The 13,440-nt window shown below is 34.9% G+C and overlaps 1 protein-coding gene across 1 annotated transcript in view; it reads left to right on the top strand.

The window, feature by feature from the left end:
- Window positions 1-12,781, top strand: part of LOC143641218 (transport and Golgi organization protein 1 homolog) — a 39,439-nt gene extending 26,658 nt beyond the window's left edge. The window contains exons 14-28 of the mRNA XM_077108549.1: window positions 225-347; window positions 446-554; window positions 1,600-1,655; window positions 1,744-1,834; window positions 2,006-2,144; window positions 6,838-6,939; window positions 7,785-7,845; window positions 7,960-7,995; window positions 8,072-8,139; window positions 8,251-8,351; window positions 8,535-8,672; window positions 9,444-9,512; window positions 9,616-9,692; window positions 11,237-11,399; window positions 12,410-12,781. Of these exons, the coding sequence (XP_076964664.1) occupies window positions 225-347; window positions 446-554; window positions 1,600-1,655; window positions 1,744-1,834; window positions 2,006-2,144; window positions 6,838-6,939; window positions 7,785-7,845; window positions 7,960-7,995; window positions 8,072-8,139; window positions 8,251-8,351; window positions 8,535-8,672; window positions 9,444-9,512; window positions 9,616-9,692; window positions 11,237-11,399; window positions 12,410-12,723 (1,647 nt within the window). The 3' untranslated portion in view covers window positions 12,724-12,781. The remainder of the gene's footprint in view (window positions 1-224; window positions 348-445; window positions 555-1,599; window positions 1,656-1,743; window positions 1,835-2,005; window positions 2,145-6,837; window positions 6,940-7,784; window positions 7,846-7,959; window positions 7,996-8,071; window positions 8,140-8,250; window positions 8,352-8,534; window positions 8,673-9,443; window positions 9,513-9,615; window positions 9,693-11,236; window positions 11,400-12,409) is intronic.
- The last annotated feature ends 659 nt before the right edge of the window (window positions 12,782-13,440 follow it).

Below are 13,440 nucleotides of genomic sequence, written 5' to 3'. Positions count from 1 at the left end.
AATAAACAGGGTCAACTTCCTGAGAACTCTGATGTTCTTACTGCAGCTGTGAGAGTTGGGGCCACTCTGCCCTCTTCCTTAACCAAGGTCTCAACCCCCTCAATTGAGGCAGGCCACCGAGGAGTATGGTTCTCTATTTCTTTGTCTAAGTCTTGTAGTCCTGATGTATCCAGTGCAGAAACCCCTCCCTAACCCACAGGAATTCATGTGTTTTGACTTTTCAGTTGCAGCAGGAAGTCAAAGACTGGTGTACATCACACGCTGAGCTCAGTGAACACATCAAATCATTTGAGAAGTCCCAGAAAGATTTACTTGTATTTCTTAATCACAAAGATGATACTATTAATGTAAGTTTATACTCCAAATGCATGTTTCATCTCATGATTTCTCCTGAAATCTTCTGAATTAAAATCGAGAGTCTTCCAACCTTTTGCTTCTTTTCTAGGCTTTGACTAATTATATCACACAGTTGAATCGGTTACAATGTGAATCTGAATCTGAGGATCAAAATAGAGAAGATGAGTCAGATGAATTAGCCAACGGAGAGGTAGCAGGTAAGATCAGTCTCAGGGAGGTTGAATCCTTTTTTTGCTTTCCTGTCTTTAATTAAATATTTATACAGATGCCACTTTTCAGCTGGCTGATTTTCTTCTTAAGCTTCAGGGTTGTAGACACATATCACTGGATCTATAGATATGTCTGTTGCATTGGCAGAGGTGGGTTGCTGGGGTATAATATAGCAATAGGCATGTGAAGAACACTGACCTTTTCTATCCCATTGAAAACTAGTAAGTACACTGCAGCTACAATAGTCACATCCTGTACAATACTTAGAGTATTGAACATTGTACAGTAAGAGAAATTTATTTTTTATGCAGATGATAGTTGATTTTGATACTCATCATCTCTATGGCTCTGTGGTTTTAAGGTCCACAGTCAGTCTTAAGAGTCCAGAGGTAGTTGGAACCATAAACTAAGGCTGTGAGAACAGAGGCTAGAGACTATCAGAAAGCTAGAGAGAGGGAGTGTAACAGTGTTTACTGATGAGGAAAATATTTCCAGATGTTTTCTCCCAAGTTGGATATTGCTTACATAGCAAGTATTTCAAACCACACCTGGTAGTAGATGATTCAGGGAGAAAATAGAGGATTGAATCTTTCTAAATAAGACACTTACTTGCCCAGGTGAAGATAGATCTGAGAGAGAAGAATAGCTTTTATCTTACAAGAATAGCATAGATAACATTTTAGTTGTGCAAACTAGAAATTCACCTTTTTTTGTTTTGTTTTTAAGACAGACACAGTACTTTTATTTATTTTTATGCTGAGGATCAAACTCAGTGCCTCACACATGCTAGGTGAGCACTCTACCACTGAGCCACAACCCCAGCCTGAAATTCACCTCTCTCTCTCCTTTTTTTTTTTTTTTAAATCTAAGCTTGCAATTCTCTTAAAAGTCATTAGTCTAATCAGTTTAGTTATTTAATTGATTTTTTTTTTCTTCTGGTGTTTGAACACAATCATTATTTAGTTTGGGGAAGTTTGGAGAATATAGAGTTAAAAGTAAGGAAAGAAAAAGCTAAAGTCTTTTGTTTTTTAGGTGATCGGAACGAGAAGATCAAAGATCAAATTAAGCAGATGATGGATGTCTCTCGGGTATAGTTCTTTGTAAGAGTCCCATAGTGCCTGTCAATTCTTCCTGTGCCTCACTTTTAAGAATACCTCTCTTTTCTGCAATTTTTAGACACAAACTACAATATCAGTAGTTGAAGAGGATCTAAAACTTTTACAACTTATGCTAAGAGCCTCGATGTCCACAAAATGTAATCTAGAAGGTGGGTTCTTTTTGAGAAGAAATTGCCATGTTGGAAAGACATAAAATTTTATTGGAAAGATAAAGAATGGCTTCTTGCTTTCATGCTTCTTACTTTTCTTGGCACTACTCCCTCAAACAAGTTCTTATGTCCTTGTACACATATAGAGATAAGCTGTTTTATCCTTTACAGACCAAATAAAGAAATTAGAAGGTGACTGCAATTCACTACAGTCTTCTAAAGTTGGACTGGAAGAGGAATGCAAAACTCTAAGGCAGAAAGTGGAGATTTTAAATGAACTCTACCAGAAAAATGAGATGGCACTACAAAAGTAAGATTTTCATTGTTTGTTATTGTTATCACTGTGTGAACTAATAGATAATTTTATGTTTTCTTAAGATTATTTACAATTTCTTCTAGTTGTAATAAGTAGAGATTTGTCTTTTTTCCTTTGTGTTTTGTTTCCTATAAGTTGCATTTTTCTTTCCATTGTCAGTCTTAAGAGTCCTGAGGTAGTTGGAACCATAAACTAAGGCTGTGAGGACATCATAATCAATTGTCAAATTCATATGAAGGCAGGAAGTGGTAAAATGGTATTAACAGTCACTGATGTGGAAATACCTCTCAAAGTTCTAGACCCTTTCTATGATCTCCCTATTTATTTTAATTACCTTTCATTGTGATCAGTTATGTAATTCTAATGTTTTGAACTTGTATCTCTAACTCTGGACCTTTAAAAATACTGAGTGTTATTGATGGTACAAGTTTTGGACTTGAATATCTCAGATGTTCACACAAAATTGAACTGTGGCAAGGACCTTAGGAGTTATGATTACAGAAGTACTTGTTTGTAGAATATATTTATATATTAATCTTCTTAGTGTGGAGCTAGTTATTTTTTGAAAGTTCATTTGAAGTTTTTAATCCACAAAAATACTTGGATTCTCTAAAAATAGGTTGTGTCAGATTTTATTTGTTTGCACCTGATTTTACTCTTCGGTATATATATATATATATATATATACATATATATACATATATATATATATATATATATATATATATATATATATATATATATATAATCTTGTAAAGCAAAGACAGACCTTCTTACAGACCTAACTATTTTTAGGTATTTTGACTTCTGTTGCCTAATTAATGCATTAAATATTGAAACCTTTCCATTAACTTTTCTAAAATTCTGTGATCTCCAAGCGACCTTTTTAGAATCTCAAATTTTTGTTCAGGCCAGTTCTAAATTCCTGGCCTGTTTCAAAGAAACATTTCTCATTTTATCACTTTTTTTTAAAAAAGAACACTTGTTTTCTCTGTCCCTACTAGTAATCTGAATGACCTAAATGGCAATTAATTTTTTTGTAATGCAGTTAAATTGTAGCACTATTTTTCTCAACTCCTCCAAAATTCATTCAGTCATCATCGGTGGTTTTTACTCTTTTTACTCATCCCCAGGTACTATGTTAGTTCATGCCTGTGTCATCTTTTCTGTTTCTAACCTAGATCATCTGTCTTCATTCTCCATTTTTTATATTTGTGTATAACTTATTTCAAATTCTTAGTAGTTTTCTCTATAGCCGCTTGAGTGGACTTTCTAAAATATAAGTCTGTCCATGTCAATATGTCCGTGTGGTTTATGAAGAATTTGCTTTCTATTTGATGATCTGTTCTTTTTTTCTTCCTTGTATCTTTTTAATAGTTTAAATATTTTTAATTATTTTCCTCATCCCCTGTATAAGCTTGATGTAATCATAAATTATAATGGAATTATAATTATATAATTATAATTTTATTCATCTTCTCATAATTTAAAGGCCATGGTATATATTCTGGATTTAATAAAAACCTGACATAGATTAATAGGTTTATTATTTTTTTTATGGGCTTTAAGTAGCTCCTGAATCAGATAACTGTTGTGGCATTGTATGTTAGTACTTTATATACTGTGAACTCCACAAGACATTCATTCAATTTATACACATATTTAAAGTCTCTGTAGTTCTGCATTCTACACTGTTGGTTTCTTATTTGAAATTATTTTCATTCTATTTGAACATTGTCCTTTCATGATAGATTTGATTAGTGTATCAAAGGTAGTACAAGGATAAACAGAGAATAGTATTTTATTCACTAAATATTGCTACCTTTATAATCTGTATTAGGTTGACATGAACTTCATGATTAGAGTTAAAACCAGTTTCCATTTTTAAAGGATCTTTCTTTTGGCTACTGAATTTTGACTGTTACTTAGTTTTAGCAATTTAAAAATATCCAATTAATTACCATCTGTTTTAAATTTTTTCTTTAAGGAGTCCATTATCATTGTTGTTTGGTCTTATCCCTCTTCTAGTTTCTGTAGTCCTTTCTCTTTTTTTTAACAGTTGTATTGGGAAGTGCCTAGGTGTAGTTTTCCCCACCCCACCCACTTTTCCTCTTGCAGTTATGTTGCTTGGGATGAATTTTTGAGTCTTTTTCTAAATGTTGATTTTACCTCATTCTCTCTTCTGATTATAATAATGCATATTAGAATTTGATTTCCCCTGCCTCCTACATTCTGGATTTACTTCTTCTGGATATTTTCTTCTGACTTGTCTTAAAAGTGCTAGGATTTATTTTACTTCCCAAATCTGCTGCTAAAATCATTCATTGAGTTTAGGATTTTAAAAAATTCAGGGTTTAAAATATTATTTTAGTTGTAAATGGACACAATATATTATTTTTATAGGATTTTTTTAAGAGAGAGAGAAAGAGAATTTTAATATTTATTTTTTAGTTTTTGGCAGACACAACATCTTTGTTTGCATGGGGTGCTGAGGATTGAACCCGGGCCGCATGCATGCCAGGCGAGCACGCTACCCTTGAGCCACATCCCCAGCCCGACACAATATTTTATTTATTTTATGTGGTGTTGAGGACTGATCCCAGTGCCCCACACATGTGGGGCCTGTGCTTCACCACTGAGCCACAACCCCAGTCCTATTTCAGTACTACAGCTCAAACCCAGGACCTTGAGCCATGTGCTCTACTATTGAGCTACCTCCCCAGACTCCTTGCTCTTTCTCATAAGGGACTAGGGTCTTACTGCTTTCCAAGCTATCTTTAATCTCATAATTCTGCCTCTGCCTCCTGAGTATCTTCGACTGTAGGTAGGTCACCACACCCAACTATTTATTGGTTTTATAGTTTCTAATCCTTTGACAAAATTCATAATCTTTTTTTTTCCTCTTTTGTGGTGCTGGGGTTTGAACCCAGAGCCTTGTGCATGCAAGGCAGCATTCTACCAACTAAACTATATTCCCAGCCCTGAAATTCATATTCTTGACTTTACTTTTTTGACTATATAAAGCGCAGTGATTTTAAAACATGTGCGGATAACCCCATTAGCTGGTTTCCTTTTCTGTGGCATTTTTTCTCACAGAATTTTGTCTTATGGAGTGCCTGGTCAGTTTTGATTGGCCAACATTGTTGTGAATAATTATAGATGAAATTTGAGGACTAAGACGAAGTTATCTTCTTATAGAAAAGTGTTGAGGTTACTTGAGTAAGTTTGTCACTTTAAACTTAGTCAGCAATTAAGATAATTCAAAAATTACTTGTCTTTTCAATGTTTCAGTATTGTTCCTTTTGGATTTTTTGCCTGTTCATCACTTAAGTGTGCAGTACTTTCTAATCTAAACTCAAAGACTAGGGCTTTTATTAAGGGTCCCTTTATTGGTAGCCTCTTTTTTCCTCTAAGCCCAGGAATTTAATGAAGGCTTGGTTCAGACTCATATCTTTGTGTTATCTTTAATAGGAGAAAAGTACCTTAAAGTGCCAGCCTTACTTGTAATTCTGAGTTTCCTTTTTCTAATGGATCTTGGCCACATACGTATATCTTCACTGACTTTTTAGCTTGGATCCCTTCAAACACAATTTTATATTCTTATAAAGATGTTTTGATTGTTCTTAGTGCTCTCAGACTAACTCTTTGATAATTGGAAACAAAATTCTCTCTGTCCTTCAAGATTCAGTTTTCTCCATATTCTTTCTTAAGCCAGTGGGGAAAATTATTATATTCCTTTAGGCATCATTTATACCTGAAACAGTGAGCTCTTTTATTCTTTAGCATCTTACAAGGTAACTAGTATATTATAGCCACTCATAAAATACTTGCTGAAGAATTAAATGAGAAGCTATATAAAAATATATAATTCCCTTTTTCTATTTGGTATCAGTAATCCTTTTTTACTGTAGTTCTGATTTATGGAAAATTAAGTTTCAAGTTAATTATCTTTTGAATTGGAACTATGGCTAAAGTAGTACAAGGATAGCAGAAAATAGTATTTTTTAAATCCTTAAATGTGGCTACCTTTGTGTCAGTAGATGAACATCTTGAGTTTCATGATCAGAGTTAAAACTTGTCAGTAGATAATACTCTGATAGTGGGTCAGTTTAGCTTCTTTTTCTGGTTGATAGACATTATCAAAACTCAGATTTGTCTTTTTGCTTAATTTACAATTCTTTTGAAATAGATATCTAAAGTGTGAAAAATGTTCTGTGGTTAATTGCATAGCTAAAAGATATATTCTAGAAGATTTTTTCTTTGACTGACTATATGTTTATTATGGTACCAGTCTTGGATTGAGAAAAGAGTTCCTCCATGACAAAGATATACTTAGTGTCCTACCCATGGCAGAAACGAGAAAAGAATTATCCCCTGCTTTATCCTAATATGTTTAATTATGTTAGGTTGATCAGTCCTGATCTTCCACATTGAAGTAAAGTGAGTTTTTATTATCTTACACACAGGAGACTTGCCCTTGGGGCACATGTTGTCTTCACATTTATTTTATTTACTGGTAAGTAGAGAATTAAGAGGAGAAGTTAGAAAATGTAACTGATTTGCCAGAGTTTGATTTATGAAATTGCAGGTTTGAATTCCTATTTTATGTGCCTAAGCATTTTATAGAATTGTGGGAAGTGATATTCACAAAGAGAAACTTTTGATTTGATAACTGGTTTTATTTTAGGAAACAGAGTCAAGAAGAATGTGAGAGACTAGAAAAAGAGCAGCAGCTTTCAGCTGCAGATGAAAAGGTGGTTTCCGCTGTACAGGAAGTTAAAAATTACAAGTGAGTTCAGTTTCTAAAGGAGGGTGTCAGTGTCTAATGAATTATTGTTAGCTTTCTTTTTAATCTTTTTTTTACATTATGTAGATAGAAGAAAATAGCATGGAAGTATAAATAACAAGAGGATATGAACACATTCAATTCACACAGGAGAAAAAATAAATTTCAACTTAACAAATGAAAAATGTTAACAAAAATTTACTTGTACCCAGTGGGCAAGACCATAGGGAACTTGGTCAATGCAAACAGTTCTGGGGGTTTTGTATGTTGTAGTAATTCTTTAAGAAATCAGTTTGCTGTGTGTTATATCAAGACCCACAAAAGTGTGGCATTTGATAGACCTTGGAAATCTTCTATGGATATAATTTGAAAAAAAGAAAAAGTTTTAAGGAGGAAGATATTTCTAGCAGAATTACTTGAGAACACACTGATGAACAGTTAAGGAAATTATAATTTATCAATTCAGAATCTCTAGCAATTAAATGATAAAGAAGTTATTAGTATTAGGTTTTTATTTTATTTATTTATTTTTGGTGCTTTACTACTAAGCTACATCCTTAGACCTTTTTTTTACTTTGAGACACAGGGTCTCAGTTGCATAGGTTCCCACTTAATTGCTGAGACTGACCTCGAACTTGTGATCCTCCTGCCTCAGCTTCCCAATCATTGGGACTACTGGCATATGGCATTGCACCTGGCCTGTAGTATTAGTTTTGATCACACTGGATTCATATAACTATAGAAATGTTTTTCTTATGTATGATAAAAGTCTTTAAAAGTATAGCTGATGGAATAAAGGGAAAATGGTCAGAATGTTTCAAATTTTATTCAATTGTTGTAATTCTTAGGCAGAGAATTGAAGAGATGGAAGAAGAATTACAGAAAACCGAGCGCTCATTTAAAAACCAGGTAGTAATTAATACTGTCCTGTAGTTGCAGAATTCTTTGATATCTAATACAGACAATTATAGGCTATAATAATGAATTCCTAAAAACATTTTTTTAATGTGTTGTCTTTTTCAGATTGCTATGCATGAGAAGAAAGCTCATGATAATTGGGTAAGATTTTTTTCCCCTTTTCTTTATTTTTTGCATAGCCTACCGCAACTGAATTTGAATATTTTCTCTTTAATAGCTCAAAGCTCGTTCTGCAGAAAGAGCTATAGCTGAAGAGAAAAGGGAAGCTGCTAATTTGAGACAGAAGTATGTGATTTTTGGTATCTTACTGTATGTTTTATAGTGTTTTAAGGTTATGCTAGATATTATCTATGATTGCTGTTTCATAATTCAGCCCATTCTTTCTCAATATTCAAGACTACTGGAAATGACCCAAAAGATGGCAATGCGGCAAGATGAACCTGTGATTGTAAAACCAATGCCAGGGAGACCAAATTTACAAAATCCTCCTCGGAGAGGTAGGGGGCACTTTGTAAAAGGAGCTATTTTATTTCTTGGTGCAGAATGTATGTAAATTACTTTTTATTTCTGTGTTTAATGGTTATGAAATAATCTGAATGATTTGCTAAAGCAGGAGGTGTGGGGGTTGGTGTCAGGGAGAAGGCTGCCTTAAAGTAGTAACACGGCATTGTTGTCTTTAGGTCCACTGAACCATAATGGCTCTTTTGGTCCATCCCCCGTGAGTGGTGGAGACTGTTCCCCTTCACTGACAGCAGAGCCAGCTGGGAGACCTCCTTCTGCTACTATTAATCAAAGAGATATGCCTAGAAATGGATTTGGTGAGCATTTACATGTTGCTTTATAGTAAACTACTTCAAGGTTTTGGTTTTTTTTCCCTTTTGAATATTCTAATGAAAACATAGAATTTGGGCCTGAACAATATATAGAAGATAATTTCTTACTTTATCTTAATGAATGTTTTCTGTAAAATCTGTTCTAGAATAGAAAACATTTTTTTTTTCCTCGAGGTCCCTGTATTGTTTTTTTCTTTTAAATTTTACACTGTGAAGTGTAAACCTTTATCTTTAAATTAAATCTCTATGGTGTTCCTTTTCCAAATATTATAAAAGTAGCCTTAAACTTTATGTAGCATACATATTTCCAATATGAAATACTGAGTCTTATTTCCAATTCTAAATAGGACTGTAGTCTTGGTAAGATTGGAAGTCAGGTTATACAGACTAAAGAAAAGCCAACTTACACATACTTCAAGTCTGTAGCTTAAAGTTTAGGACCAGTACGTATTAATTTACTGTTCTATCAACCCAAGGCAGTTCTTTATTTTACTTAAGTCTCTTCATAAATTGTGATTTATGTATTGGGCAACCCATTTTTTTTAAATATTTTTAATTGTAGATGGTGTGGTGCTGAGAATCAAACCCAGTGCCTCACACATGCTAGGCAAACACTCTGCAACTGAGCTACAACCCCAACCCCTGAGCAACCCATTTTTAATGTTGCTTTCTAGTTATTGTTGAACCCTGACCTGTCCACCAGTGGTTTATTTCTTCTGAAAAATACATACAAGGGCTCTGATCTTTTTTCCCAAGGGTCAATGGATGGACCTTTACCTCGTACTCAATGGTCTTCTGAGGCATCTGGGAAACCCGTTGCCTCTGGTAAAGAGACCAAGTAATTTCAAAGAATCTATAATTGTGGATGCAGGATTTTTATTCTCTTCATGTTAGAATAAGTCTGAATCCATTCTTTGATCTCTAACAGACCCAGGATGTGGTCCAGCTCACATGAACAGCAGCTCCAAAAGTTCTTCTCCAGCTAAGGTGATGGATGAGGGCAAGGTAAGTTCTGTAGTTACTGTGAATCACGTGGTCGTGCAGGAACATGTTGCTTTCCTACAGTACTTGCTCTTTGCTTTATCCTTCTTTGTGTTCTATTTGTACTATCCCATTTGTTTTTTAAAAAGCAAACTGTTCCCCAAGAACCTGAGACAGGTTGAGAACTGAATTGGGTTTTATTCTGTGCATTTCTGGGAAGGATATTCAGAGCATGACACTGATCTTGTTTGCTTTAAACTGCATGCAATATTGAGCTTACTTTTCTCCTTGGAAATGTGGCTTAAGTGTGTACAACTATAATGAACTACAGAATGTGAAAAGTTATCACTCTAACTTTATATGGTGTTTTGTGTTGAATGTTCTAAGGCAAAGTAAATTCATTATAAATTATATAATTCATCATTTTTATTTTTGTTTGGAAGAATGCTATTTAAGAATTCCTCCATTTGTGCAAACCCTATTTTGAGTGATTTGAATTAGATTGGTATCAGATTTTCTGAAAGTGAAATACTGTTTCAGTGCAACAATGATAATCTGAAATGACCTCTTGAGCCAGTCCCAAGCAATGGTCTCATTTGTTCACATAAGTGCATTCTCTTGTAACTGTGTTGCTATTATATCTGGTAGGTCTTCTGCAGCTCTATAATAAAATAAATTTTTAATTGTTTAGTTTCAAACTCACTACTCATAGGAAATGATAAATCAATACCTCAAATGGTGTACAGTAAAATGAAAGTAAATATTAAAGCCTTGTCTTCCTAATTTGTGTATATAGCATTGTGTTGGAAAATACTTCTCAAGTTCCAGTGTATACATATTCCAGGAATATACATTTCTGGAGAAATCTAAGGGCAGCTTAGATAAGACCTCCAAACCCCTTTGTAGTAGAAGATTTAAAAGAGAGCAAACACCCGTTGTTATAGAGGAGTAGAGGTGGGAAAAGCATGGCTTGGAGGCACACCTGGGATTGAGACCCTTTAATATGCAGTGTGGCCTTCAACAAATTATCATAATCCATTTGCTTTTGTTCCCTCTTATTTAAAACAAGACAGTCTACTTAAAGATCTCAGAGGTTGAATAATTATGAAAGACTTACTGAAGATACTCTGAATAGTAGCTATTATTACATGGGTACAGAATGTATTTTTCATTTTATTCTGTTCATTCTTAATATGGAAGTAATGAGCTACTGTGATGAAAGGGAAGTGATGGGGAGGGGGGGGACTCCCTTTGAAATAGGTTGTAGTGAATACAGCATGACATACTGGTCAGAAATCACCTCTGTTAATAACCTCTGCCAGTCCTCTTGCCTTTCCCTTTCCTGTGCAGATATAATCACTAACAAACTGCTCCCTCTTGTGGAATCCTTCTAACTTCTGTAAGCTGTCAGTGGGAATACACAGGAGGGGTGGGTGGAGTTTTGTTGCACTGATGGTATTCTCTGGACAGGTGCCTGTTTTGGGTTTTAGCTTTTATCGGTGTTGGTACTTTGTCTTAATACATAGGAATTTTAAAAGTTTTAACTGCTTTCAAATCTTAAATTGCAGGTTAATATGGCTATGAAAGGGCCCCCTCCTTTCTCAGGGGTACCCTTCATGGGCCCCCCTATGGAACCCCCAATGGGACGGCCTCCACCACCTACCTTTTGGTATGGACCGCCATTTCAGCTCGGTGGGCCTTTTGGGCCTCGGCCAATTCCTCCACCATTTGGTATGATGATCTGAACAGTAGTGATTGACTTATAAATCACATTCATCTTTCATTTCTATTGCTTGCTAAAACAGTTGGTTGCTATCTCAGGTCTTAACAATGAAAGGATACAACTGAGTACATTTTAACTTTTCCTCCAGTTTTCTGTGATATATGGGACACTACATAATCTTATACTGAGATAGGCAATAGCTATCTCATAGACAAGGATAAGGGGATGTATAGAGAAAAGCCACAAATATTACTTCTGCAGATGTTTGTTGAAAATATGTTGATATGCACTGCAATAGATGGAAAGGTGGATGAGACACATGCCATAACTTAAAATTTTGTCACAGATATGAAAATCCTATAACATAAAGTTTGTAATCACCCATAATGGAAGCATAAGCAGTAGGTTATAGAATATAGAAAAGGAAAAGTCAAACCCTCCTTACCTTGAGAAAAGTCAGAGGGAAGTGTTAAAGAGGAGGATTTAACAGTGACCTAATAAATGTTGCTGATTTAATTAGGTGGCTGTGGAAGGCCTTTTCCAGGGGGGCATGCACCTTGATTCTGATGGCATGTGTAAAGTCCATGCTGAAATACTTCATGAATTTTTAATGGATACAATAATAAATAGTGGGATTTCCTTTTATCAAAATTTCTTTGATGTAGTAACGTTCTTATTTCATAATCTATCATCTTGTCATGGTAATATAGTACTTCCAAATATAAATGGAGCTCTTTTGAGATAGAAATAATTCTGCAATTATATAGTAGGGAAAGAAAAAAGGTAAGCCTGGAGCTAGGTAGAGCCATGTTTAAATCCTTAATATGTTGCTTCATGGCTGGTTGGCCAGGCTATAACCTAAACTTGTTCTATTTCAGTTTGCCTCATCTGGCAAGTCAGGATGTTCACCAGTTGATGTTCTAGGCTTGGGAGAAATTAAAGACTATATTAACATACTTGAAATCACCCAAGTTCAGAAATTTCTGGGTATTTACATCACTTCCTTTTTATTTTCCAGGTCCTTGTATGCGTCCACCAATAGGCTTCAGAGAATATGCACCAGGTGTTCCACCTGGACAATGGGATTTGCCTTTTGACCCTCGTGATTTTTTTCCAGGACCTGCACCATTTAGACCTTTAGGCTCATTTGGCCCAAGAGAGTACTTCATTCCTGGTGCCCCATTACCACCTCCAACTCATGGTCCCCAAGACTATGGGCCACCACCTGCTGCAAAAGACTTAATGTCTTCAGGCTTTAAAGATGAACCTCCACCTACACCCGATTCTCAGAGTAGTGAGGGCTGTTCACAGGCCTTAAAACAGGGCCCATAAAATTAACCTCTGACACTTAGTCAGAAAGTGGACTATGAACTATTCATTGTGTTGAAGGATTATTGGCTTGAAAATATAAAAGTTTATTTTAAATGCCTTATGTTTTTAGAATGAAGCTGCCTTGGTGCAGTATACATTTGGAGCCAAAATATTTTCCCCCTAAATATCCCCCACTTAAACTAGAGTATCCTTCCAACTTTAAAACGTGCAATAAGGAATACTTTTGTTTTAGTTAATGTAGCATATACAATTGCTAAATGATTTAGAATGTCATAATTATGGACATTTCCTGTGGAAATGCTTTAAGAACATGTATTTCCATTATCCTATTTTTAGTGTATTCCAGTTGATAACAGAGAAATGGTGTTTTATAACCTTGATTTTTCTCTTTAAATATCTGGTCACAGAGACTGTTACGCTAAAAATGTTTACTCAAAGATCATAAACTTCATTTTCCTTCTTGCTGAAGTTCTTTGTTGTAATAGTTCATAAAAAAATTGTTTATTAATATTTCCCAAGTGTCTGTTGATTCATTGGATCGTCATGAGACTTTGTGCCATTGGGGAAGCATGTAAACTCACTCTCAGAACTGAAGATGGTGACTTGGCAGCATATTTCCTGTTGCTCACTGTTAAGGAGGCTGGACCTTGGTCAACTGTGGACTTATACAGAGGAATTTCTTTTACTTGTGAGAAGTCTTGTGGCTCTATTTTTGTA

Source organism: Callospermophilus lateralis, unplaced genomic scaffold, assembly GCF_048772815.1.
Source record: "Callospermophilus lateralis isolate mCalLat2 unplaced genomic scaffold, mCalLat2.hap1 Scaffold_91, whole genome shotgun sequence".
NCBI lineage: Eukaryota > Metazoa > Chordata > Mammalia > Rodentia > Sciuridae > Callospermophilus > Callospermophilus lateralis.
Note: the sequence above shows the minus strand (reverse complement) of the source record. Positions and strands in the feature narration are given on the sequence as shown.